Source organism: Carex rostrata, chromosome 21 (assembly GCF_964058835.1).
Source record: "Carex rostrata chromosome 21, lpCarRost1.2, whole genome shotgun sequence".
In the NCBI taxonomy this organism is placed as follows: domain Eukaryota; kingdom Viridiplantae; phylum Streptophyta; class Magnoliopsida; order Poales; family Cyperaceae; genus Carex; species Carex rostrata.
Genome location: NC_135938.1, coordinates 2,139,246 through 2,164,157, shown reverse-complemented (window position 1 = coordinate 2,164,157; position 24,912 = coordinate 2,139,246). Strand labels below are relative to the sequence as shown.

General features: G+C 40.2%; 1 protein-coding gene across 1 annotated transcript; it reads left to right on the top strand.

The window, feature by feature from the left end:
* Nucleotides 1-19,897: 19,897 nt before the first annotated feature.
* LOC144573043 (protein NRT1/ PTR FAMILY 5.1-like) lies at nt 19,898-24,366 on the top strand. Its single transcript, XM_078322724.1, has 5 exons — nt 19,898-20,175; nt 20,619-20,836; nt 22,364-22,926; nt 23,285-23,695; nt 23,781-24,366. Exons 1-5 carry the CDS (start codon nt 20,073-20,075, stop codon nt 24,250-24,252), a joined length of 1,767 nt encoding a protein of 588 aa, XP_078178850.1. The 5' UTR covers nt 19,898-20,072; the 3' UTR covers nt 24,253-24,366.
* The last annotated feature ends 546 nt before the right edge of the window (nt 24,367-24,912 follow it).

The window sequence follows — 24,912 nt, the reverse complement described above, 5'->3', positions numbered from 1 at the left end:
TAATGGAAGTTGCACCTAGAATAAATTTCAACCATCCAATTAAAACTGAATTATCCAAAGAAGGTCTATGGATTTACTAGAGCAAGCAAACCTATCTTGTGTTAATTAAGTGCAGCAACACATGGTTAGCTCAATTATATATGGCCATGAATTAAAGTTGTATTTACCCCATAATAAGAGCTTTTTGCGCCGGTCTATGTCAAAAACATTTATCTATACTTGTTCTATAAGATTATAAAATTTCATGTCAAAAATATTTTTAAATGCATGCGGTTTGTGTGGGACCGCAAAGTCCAAATAGACCAAATCTACTCTCAACTAGTGATTACTCATGATGACGTAGGGGTAGTATTATCTGTGCTTTGAGATTCGTGCCAATTTAAAAATATGGACCGAGAATAAATTTGATCCGTCCATTTCAGTCAGATTCAGTTAGGTGGTTGATGTGATTTTATGAACAGTCTGCGTGGTTGCTGTAGAAGCCAGAAATGACGCTCAACAAGTCAACATGATCACGACACAGCATGACACATGTATTAATTATCCGTATACAAATGCGTTTGGTAAGCATGCCATGATGAATTTTTTTCCAAAAAGCACGTAGAACACATGGTCGACAAAAACTAGAAATTTTAAATTATCTTAAATGTAAATTATATAATCGTGTGGTAGTTAATTAAAAGTTAAATTTTAATTTTAAAATTATAAAATAAAATTTTAATCACTAAAAATACAAGCATACATTTAATATTTTAATATTTTAATATTTTAAAAAGAGTTGAACTATATATACAACAATCTTAAAAAAAAGTTCAAATAAGTTTTAATATACACAATTAAAAGAATTAAATCATAAATGTTGCAAAGTCCTGTGATTTGATTGTAAGATTCGTCCTTGATCATAATGCAATCAAAAGAATGTAATACCTAGTTCAAATTAAAAAAAAAAAAAAAGCAATACAATATCATCAAGGGATGGGCTACGGTGCTTTAGAAATTAAAGATGATATTTTATTTTTTATTTATATTTTTAAAGTTCAAACAGTTAATTCTCATCTTTCAATACGATTTCTATTTTAAATGTGTTTGAAGATCAAATTTTAAATTAATATATTGAAGTTGAAAATTTAATTTCACAAAAAGAATTATATAATTTGTAGTTTGAAAACAAAATGGTGTTACTATCTAGCTATATATTTTAGTCTTTACAAACACAACTTTTTGACGACTCTAATTTAGATTTTTGTATTTAGGCCTCCAGGAAAAGAAAGAGCGAAAAAAAAGAGCTCTTTAAGCGATATCAAACCCTAGGCAACTACCTCCCCTCCTCTCCTCTTCCAACACATCTCTACTTTCAGTCTGCTCTTCTATTACTTTTTTCATACTTCTCTTCTGACAAAGTGCCTCCTCTCTCTCGCCTCTACCTTGAGAGGAGAGGAGAATAAGAGAGAGGGGAGGAACCGGAGCCGATTGGAGCTAAGAGCGTGGTATCATTGGAGTTCAGAGCGTTGAGTCTCTATGCCTCTCGATCAGAGCACGGGTGAGTAGAACTGGTCATTGGAGCTTGGCGGCGGTCAAAAAAGCAGATCCGGTCGTTGAAAGCGATAGGGAAATGTAATAGGGTAATTATGAGTATATATAAGTGAGATTATAGTTGTTTATAGTAGTTTGGAGGATTTTATGATAATAAAGAGTGGATTTAGGTTTAGAATTATTCGACTCGTTGTAAATTCATTTTTTTTAATCAATGAAATTGTTAGTTGGTACTTAAAAGCCATTAATTATAACAAAAAACACAACTTAAAATATCTCCATTCTTATATTATGCACCTAGATGTTTTTATCCATCAACGATTATGATTGAAAGATGAAATTTCAGATTTAATATCAGCCATCCAATCAAGTAATCTATCTTCTTTTGATTAAATGCATCTTTTTTACGTGTAGAAGTCTAAGTTTAGTTAGAAATATACTACCACATGATATGTTACAATTAAAATTGAATAGAGAAAAAATTGGAGAGAAAAATCAATTTATTTATTTCATTATTTCTCCTCTCTAGCTATCTCTCATTCCTTATTTAAGATTCATAATGGATGATCAATTAATTTTTAAGAAAACCAAATGCTGACATCTTTTAAAAAAATATTTTATCAGCATTTGATATCTTATCATATTATTTGATATCTCCAAATTTAATATATTACTCAATTTAAGCTGAAACTTTTTACAATTTTACTTATTCAATTTTAATAAGATAAAATATTTTTTTATTAGTATGTTCATATTCATTCTTAGTTTTAGTTGTTAATTATATGGAGAACATATATTAAGAAGGGATTTTAGTAACATTAACTATAATGAGTGCCACAAAATGGAGCAACTAATTTATTAATACAAATTCACTTTCATTAAAATATTTTGTCCTTTTGACTTTTGTTTATGGGATGTATATATTTCTTCAAGTTATTTGTCTTGTTTTTAATCAAATCTCTTTAGTTGCATCAAAGTTTGAAATTCAAATTGTAAATCAAACTCTTGATCTACTTTATTTAATAATATGTTTTCATTACAATGCACGAGTACGATACTAGTATATATATATGGGTCCGGCTAATTTGCTGCCGGGAGCATTTTAGCCGGAGGTGCTGCCGGGTTTTCTTTATTTTATTTTGTGATGTCCAATGTTCGCTTCTCAGAGTGTGCTTACAAAGTTCCAAATACAACTAATTGTACTTGTTTTAAACCTTGAATCCACTCACGTCTAGGATTGCAAGTGTACAATCCTATCCGTGTAGTAAAATAAGGTATCGATCCTCAGGGACGGTTAAACTCAATTCTAGACTTTCACAAATCCAAGTTAGGTACTAGAAGTTTGAAGAATTGGGTTTGATTTGTTTCAATTTCTAAATTTCAAAAGACAATTCAATTAAAGGTAAATGAAAGTGATTAAAAGGTTTGGTTTTGAATCAATTATAAAAGGTGTTCTTAGGGTTTCAGACTTCATCTCCAAACTTTCCCTTCTCTGGACCTATCATACAACTCGCATCATCTCTGATGCGACCTGTGTGATGCGACTCGCATCATCTCTGATGCGGGTCGCATGGCCCTCGAGCAGAGCTGACATGAGTTCGTATCTAAGTTGATTTCTTGTGCGAGGCTTCGACCTGTGGCTCTCGCCTACTGGTATCTAACCTAGATTGATTGTCTGGTTAACTAGAAGTATCTATAACCTCTCGATAATAGAAATTTCACCTCTCGGTTACTATTGATCTTAGATCTACTTCAAGTGCTCAATTACAATTACAAGATACATCAAGGCCAAATTACTAGAAGAGATGCTATAGACATCTAACAGTAGACAATCAAGAATCAATCAAGAAATCACAATCAAGCAAACAATGAATACTCAAACAACAATCACACAAGTTCAACATTAGATCAAAACATCATTCAACTCAAAGAAAAGGTTTGGAGATTACATCTTAACCCTAAGAAACAGGGATCTACTCAAGCATAACAAAAGTAAACATGAAAGAGAGAGAGAATAAGCAAATCATGATGGAGCTCGAAGATCCAAAGTATATTGGAGAGGATCTTGAAATCTTCCCTTCTCTTCTTCTTCAATCAAGCTCCAATCTCCTTCTTCTCTCTTGATCTTCGCTCTTTTTGTGTTCTGGAATGTAGAGGGGGAAAAAGCTCCCCGAATTCTGGCACAGGACCTCCTTATATAGGCAACCGAGTTGACTTTGGGCTTGTCAGATTTAATTTGAACTGGGCGGCAACAGTTGATGCGACTCGCATCAGGTGGATGCGACTCGCATCAGATGGTCTTCAAGAGAGAGCAGTGAGGGTCGCATCGCAGGTCGCTTTGGGCTTGGATGCGACTCGCACCAGATGAATGCGACTCGCATCAGAGCTTCCTGAAGTCTGCCAATTGCCTGATTTTGCCCAATTTCGCCTGATTCCTGCAAAGTAAGAACCAAAACTTAGCAGTACCACATTCTATGGATGTTCAATGTAAAAGGCACCATTTGTTGGTTCAAAACATAGATTTTCGTATGGAAACAAGTCGAAATGATAGGTCTAATAATGTGATAACAAACTCCCCCAAGCTTAACCTTTGCTTGTCCTCAAGCAGAAATCTAAACATTGGTACCAATCTAAATTCTAAATGCGAATTTCCTAAATGTAAGAATTTATATGAGTTGTTTCAATTGGGAACTTTAAAAATCATGTTGGTATAACTTGGACTTTCCTATTTAACCTTGATTCTCCACACAAATCGACCAACCAAACTTCAAATTCTGAAATATTTGAATACTTGTAAAGCTTAGCACTTGAATCAATCAAGTTATCATTTATCTATTTAACTATTGTCCTCATTTGTGGAGATTTTCCCTTTTTAACCCCCCCAAGCTTGGAACAAGCTTAGGTCAGAAAGTTGCAGACTTCGCGTGTTGATATGTGCAAATTTTTTTTTTTTTTTTTTTTTTTTTTTAAGTGGGAGACGAGCTCAAAGGCGCCCTAAAAATGACTTATTGCCAGTACTCTTATGTTCTCCGTCTTTTCGTTTTTTTTTTTTTTTTTTATATATTTTTTTTGTTTTATTTAGGAGATGAGCTCAAAGGCGCCCTAAAAAGGACTTATTGCCAGTACTCTTGGTTTCTCCATCTATTATTATATTTTTATTCTTTTGCACATATCATGAATACACACATCCTTTGATATTCATTCATACCAAATGATATCCCAAACTTTCTTTATCAATAACCCCCATTTCCCTATTTGAGAAGGCACAGGTCAATTTCTAAATGAGTTTCTCAATGCATTTCAAGTTTTCATCATTACAAATGGTCAAAACATTCGTCCTCATCAATTTGTTGGTCAATTATGGGATAGTTCGAATCTCCTAGGGTCATCCTGATCAACACCAACAATTATGTTTTAAAGTTTCCAATTTACACAATCACACAAATTCCTACCTAAAAATGCAATAAACAAGTAAACATGGCCTAAGTAAGAACGAATAAATCCTAAAAATCCTAAAGTCACCCCCCCCCCCCAAGCTTAGTCTGAGCATTGCCCTCAATGCTTCAAGACTCTAGGATAAAGCAAAGGGAAGGGGAGAAGAAAAACAAACCTGCTCAGTCATCGGAGGGGTCGAACCTCCAATCGCGCAAAACATCCTCAATGTCACCCACTCTGCGTTGTAAGTCGTAGAGAATGGCACCCTGCTCAGACCTCATGTCATAGACGAGGCTGTAGATATCCTGGATAGTGGGTGAGGGAACTGGTGGTGGATAGGAAGGACCAGCATATGAAGTGGAGGGGCCAGCATGATAGGTAGATGTGCCTGCCTAGAAGGGAGATGTGGCTGCCTGGAATGTGGAATCATGGAAGTGCATAGGAGAAGTGTAAGGGTGGGCAGGAGAGAGAGGGACATCTGGCATGGCGACGTCATCATGGACTGGAGAAGTGGGCTGGATAGGAGGAGAAGGTGGCGCCGGCTCGTCTGGCAGGGGCTCGGTGAAAAACCAGGTGCTCTCATCATCAAAAGACAAGGGTGCAAGGCGGAGAGGCATCAGATGCAAGCCATGACCCTTCAGAGCCCAGAAGTACCGAGAACGGTGGCCAGCAGGACCGCGCTCAATCTTTAGAAAAGTCGCCCGCTCGTATGCCCTGGCATCCAGGGTGAGATGGCCAGTAGAGAGAGTGAGGCCTGCGGTCGAGACGCCAAGCCTGTCAGCGATCAGGGTGACATAGGCGCCAATGCGAACAGCGCCACCCACCTTCGTGTTGCGCTGGAGATCCACCCAGTGACGGACCATGAACAACATCAGGTCCGGTCGCACCAACTCAGCCTCAGGACGGAGCATGTGGTCCATAAGGCAAAGGTCCTCCTCATTGACTCGGGCTGCAGTCTCCCCGCGTGCGAAGATAGAGCAGCCGATGGTGCGCTGGATGCACCGCAGTACCGGGTGAGAGATGGCAATGCTGCGGTACTGGGCACTGGTGGCACTCATCATCCCAGAGATCAGACGCCATAAATGAGCCTTGTCGAACCCCACGCGATGGTCAAGGAAATCGGTATCGGGGTCGCTGTCAAATCCGAACCACTCACGGAGTCGGACCAGAGTGAGCCGGTGCGTCTGGTTGAGCATCTGGAACTTGATGTAGTAGTAGCCATGCACATCCTGACGCAGCTTGAGAGAGGAGAGGAACTCGAGGGTAAGCTCGGTGTAGCAGTTACGCTCGATTGCCCAGAAGGCGGGAGTGAACCCGATCCTTCCAGTGAGACGAAGGAATTCCTCGCGAACCCCAAAGGCATCCAAAGTGTCGAAATCGACTCGGCGCGTGTTCTCATAAGTGCGCTGCCTGAGGTAGAGAAAGCGTTCCAGCATACCATGGCTGGAGAGAGTGAAGTGAGGGGCTGGGTAGTCTGCTGCTCGGGGGGTTTCCCTACCCGAGATGGGGTCAGAGTCATCAGAGTTGTACTCTATAGTGCCCAACCCTGCCCATGCCTGTGCAGGAGAAGGGTGATAGGAAGACTGAGAAGAATGAGAAGAAGAAGAGTGAGAGGAGTTACCACTGGTGCGAGCTGAACTGGCGCCTAGCTGAGACCAGTCTTGGTCCTCAGACTCTGAAGGGGAGGGAGTAGGGTCCGGTATCCCCTGTTGGATACGGAGATCCCTCTGTCGGCGAAGCTCGCGTTGTCGGCGCTCTTGGTTGTGCTTGGATCGGAGCTCGCGGTTCATGGGTGATTCTGGATCACTCATGATGGCTGTGATGCGAGTCGCCTGACTGTTGATGCGAGTCGCCTTGTAAGCGATGCGAGTCACACTGGGTGGCGATGCGAGTCGCACTGGGTAGCGATGCGAGTCGCACTGTCTGGTATCTGGTGGCAGAGGCGATCTAGCAGAGGCGGAAGAAGAGAGAATGAGAGGGTTGTGATCGTGGCAATGGAGAAAAGGGAAGTGAGAAGGAGGTTTCGGCAGGGAGAGATGGAGATGGGTGTGATGGATGGAGAGGAGGTGAAGGCCGGCGGATGGAGAAGGGAGAGGCTAGGGTTTTGGGTTGAGGGGTCGGTTGAGGCTCGCACGGAGTTGATTCGAGTCGCAACGAAGAAGAACGAGGAACAGGAGAGGTGGGGCTCGCTGGGCAGAGGAAGAAGAAAGGAACAGGAGATGTGCGGGTGAGGGTTATATGGTGAGACTCGCGTCGTTTGGGCGCACCCTTTTGATGCTGCGTCGGTTCGCATTGATGCGAGTCGCATCATGTGGGATGCGAGTCGCATCGAGTGATGCGAGTCGCATCTGAGATGATGCGAGTCGCATCAAGTGGAAGTTGGTAATTCTTTTCGATAAAAAGGAAAAATAGCTAACTAATCTAACTAAAAGTAAACTGAAAAGGCTTGGGTTGCCTCCCAAGAAGCGCTTGTTTCAGGTCTCAAGCTCGACCTTCTCTGTGCTAATCCTCCGGTGAGTCGGGGTCAGAGAGGTCTTGAACAACCCGCTCCTGATAATCATGATCTGCCACATAGTGCTTGAGACGCTGACCGTTCACTTTGAAATCCCCACATGTGTCATTCCCAATTTCAATCGCGCCGAAATGGTGCACCTTTCGTACCACAAACGGACCTGACCATCTAGTTTTCAATTTCCCAGGAAAGAGTCGCAACCTGGAATTGAACAAGAGGACCAGATCGCCTTCCTTGAAGTCGCGATACATGATGCGTTTGTCATGAATTCGTTTGGTTTTGTCTTTGTAGATCCTCGCATTCTCGTATGAGTGCTGACGCATCTCTTCCAATTCGTGCAAATCGAGGATACGCTTCTCTCCAGCTGCTAACAAGTCCATGTTGATAGCACGAGTGGCCCAGAACGCTTTGTGCTCAATCTCAACTGGTAGATGACACGGCTTTCCATACACCAGCTTGAAAGGGCTCATCCCAATCGGTATTTTGAATGCTGTACGGTAGGCCCAGAGTGCGTCACTCAATTTCAAAGACCAATCCTTCCTTGTTCTTGCCACGGTCTTCTCCAAGATAGATTTGATTTCCCTGTTGGAGATTTCAGCTTGGCCGTTCGATTGAGGATGGTAAGAGGTGGAGACCTTGTGCGTCACTCCATGTCGCTGCAGGAGATTGTTGAATTGATGGTTTATGAAATGTTTCCCTCCATCGCTGATGACAGCTCTTGGCACTCCAAAGCGAGGAAAGATGACATCATTGAATAATCGCTTCACTGCGTCTGAGTCAGCTCTTCGACAGGCCACCGCCTCGACCCATTTTGAAACGTAGTCAACCGCAACTAGAATGTACTCATTTCCACATGAAGCTGGAAATGGTCCCATGAAATCTATGCCCCACACGTCGAAGACTTCGACCTCAAGAATGGAGTTGAGAGGCATCTCATTGCGATTAGTGATGTTCCCAGTGCGTTGACACTTGTCACATGACATCACCAAGGTTTTCGCATCCTTAAAGATAGATGGCCAGAAGAAACCACATTGTAAAACCTTGGCGGCCGTTTTGGAGAACGAGGCATGTCCGCCATAGGCGGATGAATGGCAGTGCTCGAGAATGGAACGTGTCTCTTCATGTGGTACACAGCGTCGGAGGAGGCTGTCGATCCCTAACTTGAAAAGAAAGGGATCGTCCCAGAAATAGAATTTTGCGTCAGATTTTAGCTTTTTCCTCTGCTGGTAAGTCATGGCGTTTGGTAGGATCCCAGAGGCAAGGTAATTGGCCATGTCTGCATACCAAGGGTCTGGATACCTGCTCAAGCGGGTCGCATTGACTCCCATGCGAGTCTCATCATGAAGGATGCGAGTCGCAAGACACTCCATGCGAGTCGCATCAAGGTGAGCCAGAGTTGAAGCGGAGAAGAGCTGCTCGTCGGGAAAGGAATCATCGATTGGCAAGTCAGCAGAACTCTCGTCATCCAAACGGAGTCTGGAGAGATGGTCGGCTACGGTGTTTTCGACCCCTTTCTTGTCTCTGATTTCAAGATCGAATTCTTGCAGGAGAAGAATCCATCTTATCAGTCGAGGCTTTGCGTCCTGTTTTTTCAACAAGTACCTGAGCGCGGCATGGTCGGTGTAGATGATGATCTTTGAACCAACCAGATACGACCTGAACTTGTCAAGAGCAAACACAACAGCAAGAAGTTCTTTCTCGGTAGTCGTGTAATTCATCTGGGCAGGGTCTAGCACCTTGCTAGCGTAGTAGATGGCACATGGCATCGTTCCCTTCCTCTGCCCAAGAACAGCTCCTACTGCGTAGTCGCTCGCATCGCACATGATCTCAAAGGGAAGAGACCAGTCAGGTGGTTGCAGGATAGGTGCTGAGATGAGAGCCTCCTTCAAGCTGTGAAAAGATTTGACGCATTCTTCAGTGAAGACAAAGTCAGACTCCTTGATGAGCAGATTGGTCAATGGCTTAGCAATCTTGGAAAAATCCTTGATGAACCGATGGTAAAATCCAGCATGTCCAAGAAAGCTTCGAACTCCTTTGACGCTCGTCGGAATCTCTAGTTTCTCGATCACTTCGATCTTGGCCTTGTCGACTTCTATGCCTTTTGAGGTCACGACATGTCCAAGGACGACTCCTGACTGGACCATGAAGTGGCATTTCTCCCAGTTCAGAATGAGATGGACTTCCTCACATCTCTGCAAGATCTTGCACAGGTTGGTCAGACAAGTGTCGAAACATGTTCCATACACTGAGAAGTCATCCATGAAAATTTCAACCTCTTTCTCAATGAAGTCTGAAAAGATGGCCATCATGGCTCTTTGAAAGGTTGCTGGTGCATTGCACAGACCAAATGGCATCCTACGGTACGCGTACGTACCGTAGGGACAGGTAAAAGTGGTCATTTCTTGGTCTTGTGGGTGAATCGGTATCTGGAAGAAATCAGAGTAACCGTCCAGATAGCAGAAGTAGGAGTGATCTGCAAGTCGTTCGAGGAGTTGGTCAACGAATGGCAGAGGGAAATGGTCCTTGCGTGTGGCTGCGTTCAGCTTCCTGTAGTCGATGAACATGCGATGTCCCGTCACCACACGGGTTTGGACCAGTTCATTCTTCGCATTTCTCACCACCGTTGCCCCTCCTTTCTTTGGCACCACGTGGACTGGGCTCACCCACCTACTGTCAGAGATAGGGTATATAATACCGGCGTCTAGAAGCTTGAGAATTTCTTTCTTGACTACCTCTTTCAGGTTCGGATTGAGCCGTCTTTGGTGCTCAACAGATGGCTTGTGATCATCCTCCAAGAAGATTCGATGTGAGCAGATGGACGGGCTGATCCCCTTCAAGTCGTTGATCGAATACCCAATCGCCCCTCGATGAAGTGTCAATTTCTCCAAAAGCTTGGCGGTTTGTTCGGGATTCAATTCGGCGTTTACTATAACGGGGAGAGATTGATCTGGTCCAAGGTACTCATACCTGAGGTTGGCCGGTAGAGGCTTGAGCTCAAGAGTGGATTTCTCTGCCTGGGCTTTGATGCAAGTCGCATCATGCTCCTTGCGAGTCGCATCACACTCCTTGCGAGTCGCATCAGGTGTACTTGAGTCGCCTCCATTAGCTCCAAATTCTCCAGACCTTAGGATGCGACTCGCATGGGGTTGATGCGGGTCGCATCCAGTCTCACCAAAGTCAGCTGCTTTCACATCTGCTCCACATACTTCCGAATTCATTATTTCAACTTGCATTTCAGACAGAAATTCGAAGTGCTCGTTCATACTCTCATTGGTCCGCTCAAGAAGGTAGTCTTCTACCAAATCCGTTAAACATTCTTCGATCACATCTACTCGGAAGCAAGATTCGGTTGAAGGATACTTCATGGCGCGGTCGATTTGAAAACATACTTTCTCTCCTCCAAAGTTCATGGTCAGCGTTCCCTGAGAGACGTCGATGATTGCACCTGCCGTTCTGAGGAAAGGTCGTCCCAAGATGATGGGGACTTCCTTATCCTCTTCCATCTCCATGACAACAAAATCGACAGGTACGAAATACTTACCGACTTGAACTGGTACGTCTTCCACAATGCCAAGTGGTAGTCGTACCGAGGAGTCTGCTAGTTGTAATGACATTCGCGTTGGTCTGAGCTCACCTACCCCCATTCGCTCGTAGATCGTGCGTGGCATGAGACTCACGCTTGCTCCTAGATCGCAGAGAGCTTTCCTGATTGTCGCCTTTCCTATGATGCAAGGAATGGAGAACTTACCTGGATCGTCCAATTTGGGAGGTAGGTCGTTCTTCAGAATGGCACTGCATTGTTCTGTCAACTTCACCGTTTCATTTCCCCCCAAGCTTCGCTTATTGGATAGAATATCCTTCAGGAACTTGGCATAGGAGGGCATTTGAGTCAAGGCATCGGTGAACGGGATCGTGATTTGCAAGCCTTTGATCACCTCAGTGAATTTCGCGAATTGTGCGTTCAACTTGTTCTCAGCTAATCGTCGGGGAAAGGGCACAGGTGGTCTGTAAGGTTTTTCAACTCCTTTCCCTTTCTCTCTATCAGACTTGTCAGATTCCTTTGATGCGGGTCGCACTGTACCAATGCGAGTCGCATCCAGAGGTTCTTCTGGAGTCGATGCGAGTCGCACTGTGGTGGTGCAGGTCGCATCAGGGTTGATGCCAGTCGCATCAGGGTTGATGCCAGTCGCATCAGGGTTGATGCCAGTCGCATCAGGGTTGATGCCAGTCGCATCAGGGTTGATGCCAGTCGCATCAGTTAGAATCTGATCAGTTGGGAAAGCTGGTTCATCGTACTGGGTCCCACTCCTCAGTGTGATCGCCTTAGCTTCTCCTCTGGGGTTTGGTTCTGGCTGCGCTGGCAGTTTGCCAGGTTGAGGTTGGCTAGAAGTGACGATATGACTCAGTTGCTCCAACAATTTGCTTTGGGTGGCCATTTGAGTTGCCATTGATTGCATTTGCTCCCACATCATCTGGTTCATCTTCCCTTGCTCGTGTGTGAAGTTCGTCGCATAGGGAGGCACATACGGTCTGGAAGGGCCAGCTTGAGGTGCTCGGTTGTTCTGATTGGGGAAGGAGGCGTTTTGGTAGAAGTTTCTGCTGTTGCCTCTTCCAGAAGAATTGTTCCAGTTGTTGCCGGATGATGGATTGATGAAGGAGTTATTGTTGTTGGTGGGGTTGGTGAAAGGGGGCCTGGGAGCATTGTTGAAAGGCGCAGGGTTGTTTTGATTCCTATTCCAATTCTGTTGTTCCATTGGATCCTTGGAGTAGGATCGGTTGAAGGGAGGTTTTGGAAAAAAGGAAGGTTCATTGTTGATGGAATTAACCTGCTCGCTCTCCTCGTCAGCTTGCACCAACGGACATTGCTCGTAAGCATGTCTCTCATCACCACACATGACGCATGCTTGAGGTTGCTGTTCAACTGCTTTGACGCTGAGCTTGTCCATCGCTCTCTGCATGGCGTCCATCTTAGCGGTGAGAGCTGTGATGTGATCCACCTCGTACTTGCCACCTCCTTGGCTACCTCCTTGGCCTCCTCTTCGTCTTGGATTGTCACGGCCGGACCATTGCTGGTTCTGCGCCATGCTGTCTATCAAGTTCATAGCCTCTAAAGGCTCCCTCGACATCAGCGCGCCTCCAGCAACAGCGTCGACGTAAGCACGAGTGCTTTCGTTCAAGCCGTCATAAAATGTTTGGATCAAGAGCCAGTCTGGTATACCGTGGTGTGGGCAAGAGTATTGCAATTCTCTAAACCTTTCCCATGCCTCATTCAGGGGTTCATCAAAAATTTGACTAAAGCTGGTCAGGTCATGTCTTACCTTGGCAGTTCGTTTATGAGGCAAAAATCTGGTCAGAAACAATTTGGACAATTCCCTCCAAGTCAAAACTGAGTCCCTAGGTAAAGATCCTAACCATTTCTTTGCTTTGTCCCTAAGAGTGAAAGGAAATAGAGCAAGTTTGGTGTAATCAGCATTCTCACCGTTGGTTTTGATGGTCGTGATGCACTCAAGGAATGTTTGGAGATGAGAGTGCGGGTCCTCGTGGTCGAGTCCATGAAAGGTGTTCTGCTGCACCATGTTGACAACTCCTGGATTGAAGTTGGGTTGTTGTCCTGGAATGCGCGGCAGCCGGATTGCGCCTCTCACATCTCCAGCCCTTGGTACATTGAACTCTCGCAAGGTCCTTGGCATGAAGACATCCATGTCGTCGTCAGACTGGTCAGTCAAGTCTTCTCGCTCTCTATTTCTTTCTGCATCCCTGTCCTCCCTGCTCGGATGTTCTGACATTGTCTCTGTGATGCGAGTCGCCTCAGTAGTGATGCGAGTCGCTTCGGTTGTGATGCGAGTCGCGTCAACCTCTGTGCGGGTCGCTTCAGTTGATGTCTGAGCAGGAACTGTGTCTTCTGGAGGTGTTTCGTCGAAGAGTGGTCCTCTGCTCCTCAGTTGGTAAGTCAGCTTGTATTTACCTGCAGGAGGGGGAATGAAAGCCAGTTTTTTTAGTAATAAAGAAGTAAAGCAAAAGAAAAGATACAAACTAAAATCTAGATTAACTAAGAAAAGTGTAAATCTAGAGAGGAATTGATAGCCGTCCCCGGCAACGGCGCCAAAACTTGTTCGCTTCTCAGAGTGTGCTTACAAAGTTCCAAATACAACTAATTGTACTTGTTTTAAACCTTGAATCCACTCACGTCTAGGATTGCAAGTGTACAATCCTATCCGTGTAGTAAAATAAGGTATCGATCCTCAGGGACGGTTAAACTCAATTCTAGACTTTCACAAATCCAAGTTAGGTACTAGAAGTTTGAAGAATTGGGTTTGATTTGTTTCAATTTCTAAATTTCAAAAGACAATTCAATTAAAGGTAAATGAAAGTGATTAAAAGGTTTGGTTTTGAATCAATTATAAAAGGTGTTCTTAGGGTTTCAGACTTCATCTCCAAACTTTCCCTTCTCTGGACCTATCATACAACTCGCATCATCTCTGATGCGACCTGTGTGATGCGACTCGCATCATCTCTGATGCGGGTCGCATGGCCCTCGAGCAGAGCTGACATGAGTTCGTATCTAAGTTGATTTCTTGTGCGAGGCTTCGACCTGTGGCTCTCGCCTACTGGTATCTAACCTAGATTGATTGTCTGGTTAACTAGAAGTATCTATAATCTCTCGATAATAGAAATTTCACCTCTCGGTTACTATTGATCTTAGATCTACTTCAAGTGCTCAATTACAATTACAAGATACATCAAGGCCAAATTACTAGAAGAGATGCTATAGACATCTAACAGTAGACAATCAAGAATCAATCAAGAAATCACAATCAAGCAAACAATGAATACTCAAACAACAATCACACAAGTTCAACATTAGATCAAAACATCATTCAACTCAAAGAAAAGGTTTGGAGATTACATCTTAACCCTAAGAAACAGGGATCTACTCAAGCATAACAAAAGTAAACATGAAAGAGAGAGAGAATAAGCAAATCATGATGGAGCTCGAAGATCCAAAGTATATTGGAGAGGATCTTGAAATCTTCCCTTCTCTTCTTCTTCAATCAAGCTCCAATCTCCTTCTTCTCTCTTGATCTTCGCTCTTTTTGTGTTCTGGAATGTAGAGGGGGAAAAAGCTCCCCGAATTCTGGCACAGGACCTCCTTATATAGGCAACCGAGTTGACTTTGGGCTTGTCAGATTTAATTTGAACTGGGCGGCAACAGTTGATGCGACTCGCATCAGGTGGATGCGACTCGCATCAGATGGTCTTCAAGAGAGAGCAGTGAGGGTCGCATCGCAGGTCGCTTTGGGCTTGGATGCGACTCGCACCAGATGAATGCGACTCGCATCAGAGCTTCCTGAAGTCTGCCAATTGCCTGATTTTGCCCAATTTCGCCTGATTCCTGCAAAGTAAGAACCAAAACTTAGCAGTACCACATTCTATGGATGTTCAATGTAAAAGGCACCATTTGTTGGTTCAAAACATAGATTTTCGTATGGAAACAAGTCGAAATGATAGGTCTAATAATGTGATAACATCCAAACAATAAATCCAAACCGTTAGATGTTTAATCTATATTATAATCTACTTGGAGACCAAATTTCACAATTTTTGGAATTTTTTTACTATTTATTAAGCTGGTTTGAAAACCGCTAATTTCAATATTGCAGAAATTTGCTAAAATCAGCGGTTTTCAAACCAGCTTAATAAATAGTAAAAAAATTCAAAAAAAATGTAAAATTTGGTCTCCAAGTAGATTATAGTATAGATTAAACATCTAACGGTTTGGATTTGTTGTTTGGACATCACAAAATAAAAAAACCCGGCAGCACCTCCGGCTAAAATACTGCCGGCAGGAAATTAGCCACTGCCTATATATATATATATATATATATATATGAGTAAAACTAGGGTGCTCTTAAGCTCACCAAAATTTTGGTGAGCTTAACTCTAAAACTCATCAAATCAATTTCAAATGACGAATCCGAACCGTTGAAACCCGCCTACCTTACGTGTGATGCATCTACATGTGAAATTTTTAAACATTCGAATTAATTTAGTATAAAGTCAAGCGATCAAAAACGTTCAAAAAATGAATGCACTAAAATTAATTTATTAACCTTCTAATTTTGACCGCTTGACTTTATATTAAATTAATTCGAATATTTAAAAATTTCACATGTAGATGCATCACACATAAGGTAGGCGGGTTTCAACGGTTCGGATTCATCATTTGAAATCGATTTGATAAGGTTTAGAGTTAAGCTCACCAAAACTTTGGTGAGCTTAAGAGCACCCTAGTTCTACTCATATATATATATATATATAGAGATGGGCTATGGTGCATTGCAATGCATAGGCCATGGTGTGCATTGGACCATAAATCACCGATTCAAAGTCCAAATGACCGATCCAAACCGTTCATCTTGTTCTCCATATTAATATGTGCTTGGAGACCAAATTTTATATTTTTTTGAAATTTTTTTACTATTTATTAAGCCACTTTGAAAATCGCTGATCCAACGGTGGCTTCTGATTTTACTGTTCCAAACAGTCACCGTTGGATCAGCAATTTTCAAAGTGGCTTAATAAATAGTAAAAAAATTCCAAAAAATATAAAATTTGGTCTCCAAGCACATATTAATATGGAGAACAAGATGAACGGTTTGGATCGGTCATTTGGACTTTGAATCGATGATTTATGGTCCAATGCACACCATGGCCTATGCATTGCAATGCACCATAGCCCATCTCTATATATATATATATATATATATATATATATAGAGAGAGAGAGAGAGAGAGTAAGGCTTGGGTGCTATGGATAGCATAGAGGCCTCCCATGTTACGGCCCAATATTCAAGTTTTCAAAATCCAAACGGTCGATCCGAACCATTCATCTTGTTCTCCATATTAATATGTGTTTGGAGACCAAATTTTACATTTTTTGAAAATTTTTTACTATTTTTTTAGCTAGGTAGAAAATCACTTGATCTAAAAAATTATGCACCATTAAGATATTTGATTTTCTACCTATCTAAAAAAATAGTAAAAAATTTTCAAAAAATGTAAAATTTGGTCTCCAAACACATATTAATATGGAGAACAAGATGAACGGTTCGGATCGACCGTTTGGATTTTGAAAACTTGAATATTGAGCCGTAGCACGGGAGGCCTCTATGCTATCCATAGCACCCAAGCCTTACTCTATATATATATATATATAGAGTTAGGCTGGGGTGCTATGGATAGCATAGTGGCCCTCTATGCTACGGCTCAATATTCGAGTTTTCAAAATCCAAACGGTCGATCCGAACCGTTCATCTTATTCTCCATATTAATATCTGCTTGGAGACCAAATTTTACATTTTTCTGAATTTTTTTACTATTTATTAAGTATTTTACAAAATTGTTGATCCAACGGTGGCTGCACAAAACAGTAAAACCTTTGGATTAGCGATTTTCAAAGTGGCTTAATAAACAGTAAAAAAATTCAAAAAATTATAAAATTTGGTCTCCAAGCAGATATTAATATGGAGAATAAGATGAACGGTTCGGATCGACCGTTTGAATTTTGAAAACTCGAATATTGAGCCGTAGCATAGTGGCCACTATGCTATCCATAGCACCCCAGCCTAACTCTATATATATATATATATAGGACTCTGCTACGGTGCTATGGGTAGCTAAGAGGCCTCCCGTGCTACGGCTCAATATTCGACTTTTCAAAATTCTAACGGTCGATCTGAACCATTCATCTTGTTCTCCATATTAATATGTGCTTGGAGACCAAATTTTACATTTTTTGGAAATTTTTTACTATTTTTTTAGATTTATTGAAAATCGCTGTTTTTCAGGCAAATCTGGACCATAAAAAACAGCGATATTCAATAAATCTAAAAAAATAGTAAACAATTTCCAAAAAATGTAAAATTTGGTCTCCAAACACATATTAATATGGAGAACAAGATGAATGGTTCGGATCGACCGTTAAGATTTTGAAAAGTCGAATATCAAGCCGTAGCACGGGAGGCCTCTTAGCTACCCATAGCATATTAGCCAAATCCTATATATATATAGAGATGGACTTGGGTGAGACGCGGTGTATACGCGTTTATACTTCACACCGTATTTCATTTTGAAAGTCCAAACAACCGATCCGAACCGTTAGATGTTTAATCCATATTGAAATGTGCTTGGAGACTAAATTTTACATTTTTTGGAAATTTTTTACTATTTATTAAGCATTTTTTAAAATCTGAAAATACGGGTGAACAGTAAAAACAGTAAAAATTTCTGAACCACCGGATCAGCGATTTTCAAAGTGGCTTAATAAATAGTAAAAAAATTTCAAAAAATGTAAAATTTGGTCTCCAAGCACATTTCAATATGGAGATCGTGTTGAGCGGTTCGGATCGGTTGTTTGAATTTTCAAAATGGCTAAACTGTACCATGGAGCACCAAACGCGTATACTCCGCGTCTCATCCAAGTCCATCTCTCTCTCTCTATATATATATATATATGAGATGGGCTACGGTGAGTTGCGAAGTAAAGCGACTATTTTACTTTACGCTCATATTTTGCGATTTTAAAGTTCAAAACGTCGATCCGAACCGTTCATCTTGTTCTCCATATTGAAATGTGCTTGGAGACCAAATTTTACATTTTTTGGAATTTGTTTACTATTTATTAAGCAATTTTGAAAGTCGCTGATCTGATGGTCCAGAAAATTTTATTGTTTTTCACTGTTCACAGCAAAACAGCAATTTTCAAAAATTATTAATAAATAGTAAAAAAGTTCCAAAAAATGTAAAATTTGGTCTCCAAGCACATTTCAATATGGATTAAACATCTAACGGTTCGAATCGGTCGTTTGGACTTTCAAAATAAAAATACGGCATGAAGTAGAAACACGTTTTTCTTCGCAACTCACCGTAGCCCATCTCATATATATATATATATATATATGAGATGTGCTACGGTGAGACGCGGAGTAAAACGCGTTTGTACTCCACGCTATTTTTTCATTTTGAAAGTCCAAATCGTCGATCCAAACCGTTAGATGTGATCTCCATAATAAAATATGCTTGGAAACTAATTTTTACATTTTTTGGAATTTTTTTACTATTTATTAAGCCACTTTGAAAAATCTGAAAATCCGGGTGAACAGTAAAAAATTCTGGACCACTGGATCGGCGATTTTCAAAGTGGCTTAATAAATAGTAAAAAAATTTCAAAAAATATAAAATTTGGTCTCCATGCACATTTTCAATATGTAGAACAAGATGAACGGTTCAGATCGGTTGTTTGAATTTTCAAAATGGAATTTTTTTGCTATGGAGTAAAAAAACCTCTTTCTACTCTATAGCTCACCATAGCTCATCTCTCTCTCTCTCTCTCTCTCTATATATATATATATATATATATGGGCTACGGTGAGTTGCGAAGTAAATCGACTATTTTACTTCACGCTTATATTTTGCGATTTTAAAGTCAAAATGTCGATCCGAACCGCTCAACATGATCTCCATATTGAAATGTGCTTGGAGATCAAATTTTACATTTTTTGAAATTTGTTTACTATTTATTAAGCCACTTTGAAAATCGCCGATCCAGCAGTCCAGAATTTTTTACTGTTCACCCGGATTTTCAAATTTTCAAAGTGGCTTAATAAATAGTAAAAAAAATTCCAAAATATGTAAAATTTAGTTTCCAAGCATATTTTAATATATATTAAACATCTAACGGTTTAGATCGGCTATTTGAACTTTGAAAATGAAGATATTGCGTGAAGTAAAAATGTGTTTTACTTCACAACTCTATATATATATCCTACATAAGAATAAATTTTACTTTGTTTAACATATTTTACACAAATATAATTGTGTTATATTTATTTGGACTTTTTAAAATTTATAAGAAACAACAAATAAAATATTAAATATCACATACAATTTCGATTTAAGTTTCAGTGCTGTCAATTGAATATAATATAAAAATAAAGTTTGAACTTATGATAACTACTAAAATCTTGGTCTAGACATAATAAATGTTGTGTACAGTCCGATTGACATCCGATGCGATCGCTCAACAAATGGCATGCCAAGCGAAGTGCGAATCTCTCACTTTTGTACACAGTGTCGAAAACGTGTCGTATGTTTGATCATGTTCCCAAACTTATTGTCCGTCACTGCGTGTGTCCATGTTGGACACGTTTCGGACACGCATGTCTTAATTCATGTGTGTCCATGATACATAGTCATGTATCCAAACAAGAGACATATTCTTCTAAATTTTTTTCAATACAAGCATAAATTGGTTTTTTTTTTTTTCTTTTTTCTTTTTCAGTGCAAAAATAGATAGGTTGTCATTTTAAAAGAATTGGCTCCACCTTTCACCTATATAAATGCGAAAGGATCCAGCAAATATATATAGCAGTAATAGTTGGTTGGAAATATTCTCCTAAGTCCTATCTTCTCCTCATCTACACATATCATTTGGGTTTCCTCTCTTCCCCATTTCCCAACAAACCATTTTTCCTTTTTGGTCTACTTATTAGCTAGTGAGCATATAGTTTGAGCCATCACAATTTGTTCTCTCATGGAAAACAGAGGATATACCAAAGATGGCTCGGTCGATCTACGGGGTCGCCGTGTGGTTGCTGCCGAAACAGGGAGATGGAAAGCTTGTGGATTCTTAGTTGGTAACTATCAACCTGTTGTATTTTTAGTTTTTTATTTATCCTTTATTACATCCATGTACCCAATTTTAGTCCAAGTACTTAAATTTTAATCCAATAAGGGCTGGATCCTCATTTTTGCTCAAAAAAAAAAAAAAAAAAAAAAAAATTAGTCCAACTACAGTCTTAATTGGTGTCACCAACTTCTCTGGTACTGGAGAGTATATTCTTTTTGTAGGCATCCAAAAAAATTTTGTGTAAATTTTTATTTGAACAATCTGAGTACTAAAATTCCCCTTTAATTAATTTATATAAGATAACATTCGTTTGTTCTGCATTACATATACAAAGCATGCGCATAACATTACAAATTTGATGTTCTTCTTGTTCCTTTGCAATATACACTTAGATGACCCTTTTTTGTTCATGTTTATTTATTTAAAACTTGTATACTTTGTTTGAGTCAGGATACGAGGCCTTTGAAAGAATGGCATTTTATGGCGTGGCTGCGAACTTGGTGGTGTATTTGACAACAGAACTGCACGAGGATACCGTCTCATCTGTTCGAAATGTGAACAACTGGTCCGGTTCGGTCTGGATGACTCCCATTATTGGAGCTTTTATCGCTGATACGTACCTTGGTCGGTTCTGGACTTTCACCATTTCTTCTCTCATCTATGTCATGGTATGAACATTTTATCAAATTTCATTCAAAACATTTTTTTAAAAACAACCAAAAAAAAAAAATATTGGCATATTTCAAAATTCAAACAAGTGGTTTAAATCGTTGCGGTAGTGAATTGATTTTCCATATATGCCAAAACAAATTGTCTTTAGAAAGAAAAATCAAAGCAAATCCAATAATGAGGTCTCCAAGTGGATTCCTAAAGAGTACAGTCACCTCCACAAATGAAATTCCACTTATGTTTTACTAGCTATCCAACAAAAAGATTGCGATGTTGAAAACGCAACCAAAATTTTATTGTCTCACCTTCAAGATATTAGTGCAAAGGACTAGTTAGAAGAAATCAATGATTGCTAGCCTCTCTAGTCAACATGTAGTACATCTCTATAGTAAGCAAGCTGGTTTATGGGGACAGTATCACAGGTGGAACAGAACACAATTGAAATTAACCCTCAACATTTTTTAATTACTAGCACTAATTGCAATGCTTGTAAGATATATCTAGTTCTATTTTAAATTTGTAATCCAGATTTTAGAATTCATTTTTTACACGGCACTATCGATCATGACGCCTCTCTATATATCCAAAGATGATGATCCAGAGGTAAAAAAATTTCTCACTTGTGAAACAACAAAATTAATTACAAGTGCGAAACCTCGAACGGAGTATACGTAGTTAACCTTATCAGATAAAGATGTTGACATATAAGAGGTCGACGATCATGAAACCTTCGTCACCATTCAACCTTAGAACAAGATAGATTGTCTGATTCATTTGACAGTTAATACTAAAAGATAATCAGGTTGAAATTGGGGCATGAATTCACATCATACTAGCCTTTCATGAGCATATATATGCCAGTGGCAAACAAAAGAGAAAAGGTTGACATGGTGTAATGGTGTAATGGACAATACAGTTTGCATCAACATCAAATTAGATATCTAATGCCTCTTTTCCTTTATTTTTTCTTTTGCAAAATCAACATCAACTTTGTTTTATGTTCCAATAATTGACTCTCATTCTTATATTCCAGTCTTTTTTTCTTTCGCCTTTTTCTGGTTCGCAATCAAGGAGCCTCCTAAAATTTTATTTGAAAGATGTAATTATGTAGTAAACATAAACGAGAACAAGAAAATAAAGCAAATTAAGGAAAGTTAAAGAGAGAAAAAACAGTCACAGTATGCAATAATTATCCGAAAAAGCCTACTAAAAAAAAAAACTAACTGTGGAAACAAACCCTGCCCCACACTGGCTGGTTGCTGATGTCATCACCCAAACACCAGCAAGGCTTCACCGTGCTGGTAAAGGTTCTCGTGTTTCATTAATTCCTTTGGGCCATGTCAGAAGACTGAAAAAAACAGAGCTTAATAGAGCGATTGACCTTGTCAGAGGACAATACTATAGCTAACTTTTGTAGACATGATTTTCATGGACTAATAACGAATTTACGTATCTAACCTTGGCTAATACCTATTTTTTCTTATGTTTATGAAATTAATATCTGAGTTTTTCATTACATTTAACAGGGCATGGTTCTGCTGACTGCAGCAGTTTCCTTCAAGCCATTCCATCCAAAATGCACTGCTAGCAATGGATCACTCTGTCCAACATCATCAAAAGAGATTGCTTTCTTCTACTTATCACTGTATATCATGGCCATCGGTGCCGGTGGTACTAAACCAAACATTTCCACCTTCGGTGCAGACCAATTTGACGACTTTGATCCATACGAGCGTAAGCTGAAAACATCTTTTTTCAATTGGTGGATGTTTAGCTCCTTTACCGGTGGTTTGATGGCTACACTTGGTCTTGTATATGTGCAAGAAAATGTCGGGTGGGGATTAGGGTATGGAATTCCGACAGCAGGGTTAATCTTGTCACTGCTTTTGTTTTATATCGGAACTCCTTTTTATCGGCATAAGGTTAAGAAGGCAGAGAGTCCAATGAAAGAGATATGCAATGTTATTAAGACGGCTCTTGAGAACCGTCAATACGAGGTCTCTGATGACTCGAAGCTACTGTACGAGGTTGAGCAGCAACAGTATTTGAGGACCGCCAAGCGACAGTTGCACCACTCTTCCTCTTTCAAGTAAGATTCCACTATATGATGCTTGATAGCTAGTGTTAGCTTTTTTGGACAAAAGGAAAATCTTAAGAGAATAAAGTACTACTAAATTTGCATGATAGAGCTTCCAGATATGGCAAATAAGAAGGTACAAATGAGAACTAAGGAATTTATGACCTTCACAAAAATTAAAGAAAATTATATGAAATTATGAGCTAATGAACTAGTACTAAATAGAAAGATTGACATAGTGAAGAATATTCACAGCCCAAGGGAATATACACATCATGAAATAACAGAAAGTTTATTCCAACTAATTTCAGAGGGTAAGGGTATACATATATTAACTATAATAATATTTCAATTTGCAATTAAATTGTAGATTTCTTGATAAGGCAGCACTAAAAGAGAGCACAAACCCATGCACAGTAACCGAAGTCGAGACGACCAAGTTATTTTTTGGGATGTTTCTAGTTTGGTTGACAACCCTTGTCCCCACCACAATTTTTGCACAAGTCAATACCCTTTTTGTCAAGCAAGGTACTACTCTAAGCCGGACCCTCGGGCACAGTTTCCAAATACCCGCCGCATCACTCGGAAGCTTCATCACCATCTCGATGCTTCTAGCTGTACCTATTTATGATAAATACTTTGTTCCATTCATGAGACGCCGTACAGGCAATCCAAGAGGTATCACACTTCTTCAGAGACTTGGCATCGGGTTCTGCTCGATAATTCTTGTCATGGTAGTGGCCTACTTTGTGGAGCGCAAAAGGATGGATGCCATTGCAAGGTAACTTGGGTAATCTAACCAACAAATTACTGATCTGATAGAAAGCTGAAAGATTACAATTGAACTAAAAATGTTAGTCCAACAGGTACGGAATACATGGTGCCAAACAAACAGTCCCAATGAGCATCTTCTGGCTACTACCGCAGTATGTGCTTCTAGGCGTCGGCGATGTATTCACCGCAATTGGCCTACTAGAGTTCTTCTATGACCAATCTCCAGAGGGCATGCAGAGCCTTGGCACTACTTTCTTCACTAGCGGCATCGGCATTGGGAATTTTATGAATAGCCTTCTTGTCACTTCAGTTGACAAGATAACAAGAAGTGGTGGCGGCAAGAGTTGGATTGGTGACAACCTAAATGATTCGCATTTGGATTATTACTATGCTTTCCTCATAGTTCTTTCGTCCGTGAATTGGGTTGTGTTTGTATGGATCGCGAAACGGTACGCATACAAGAATGAAGTTGTCGACGGTGCATCAGAGAACAGAGCAGTGCAGATGGAGGAAAAATCTATGGATGCACATCAAATTGATAATTATTTAGAGGAAAAGCTGTAAAGATCAGATTTCCCAATAAAGCATACAATGTCGCAATTTGTTAGACAATGCATGCAATTTATTTGGAGCTATATTGCGTTCGAAATTAGACAAATTGCAGTCCGGCCCAATTAAGCCCATAGACTTGGCTCAGCCTGAGCCTAGTATAGAATATGTAAACGAGAAAGCTACCTTTTGTATCTTTAGAATGATAATATACTGTTAAGCTTATCTTAAACCAAAAAATAAAATAAAATATACACTGTTAAGCACATAAGCCTTTTTCTAAAGGCCCAATAATGTAGGAATATGCTAATTGAGTCTGTCCGTCTAATCTAAAAGGAATAAAACTGATGAACACTATTTAATTGTAATGCAAATTGGGCACCTCTGAACCGTTTATATAATTAACAAATAAGAGCTATTTATTAAATCATATGATTATTAGAATTGTTGATCCATGCTGTATAGACATAATAAGAACTACAAACTGAACATCTTTGTTTTCTTTCTTTGTTTAAAAATCAATTGTAGTCAATGATACCGCTACCATTAACTTGAACACTATTTAGTAAGTAAAGTATAGATCCAACATCAAGATTTGTGCATATCAAATGCACACTAATCTTGATGCCGATCGAATGGTTCCCACTGAACATCGAACCACCCCCAACTCTCCCA

Bases quoted from the DNA above. Each gene is read 5' to 3' on its own strand.
- LOC144573043 (XM_078322724.1), top strand. From the start codon at position 20,073: ATGGAAAACAGAGGATATACCAAAGATGGCTCGGTCGATCTACGGGGT. The intron at 20,176-20,618 runs GTAACTATCAAC...TGTTTGAGTCAG, and splicing joins AGCTTGTGGATTCTTAGTTG to GATACGAGGCCTTTGAAAGA. The intron at 22,927-23,284 runs GTAAGATTCCAC...ATTAAATTGTAG, and splicing joins CACCACTCTTCCTCTTTCAA to ATTTCTTGATAAGGCAGCAC.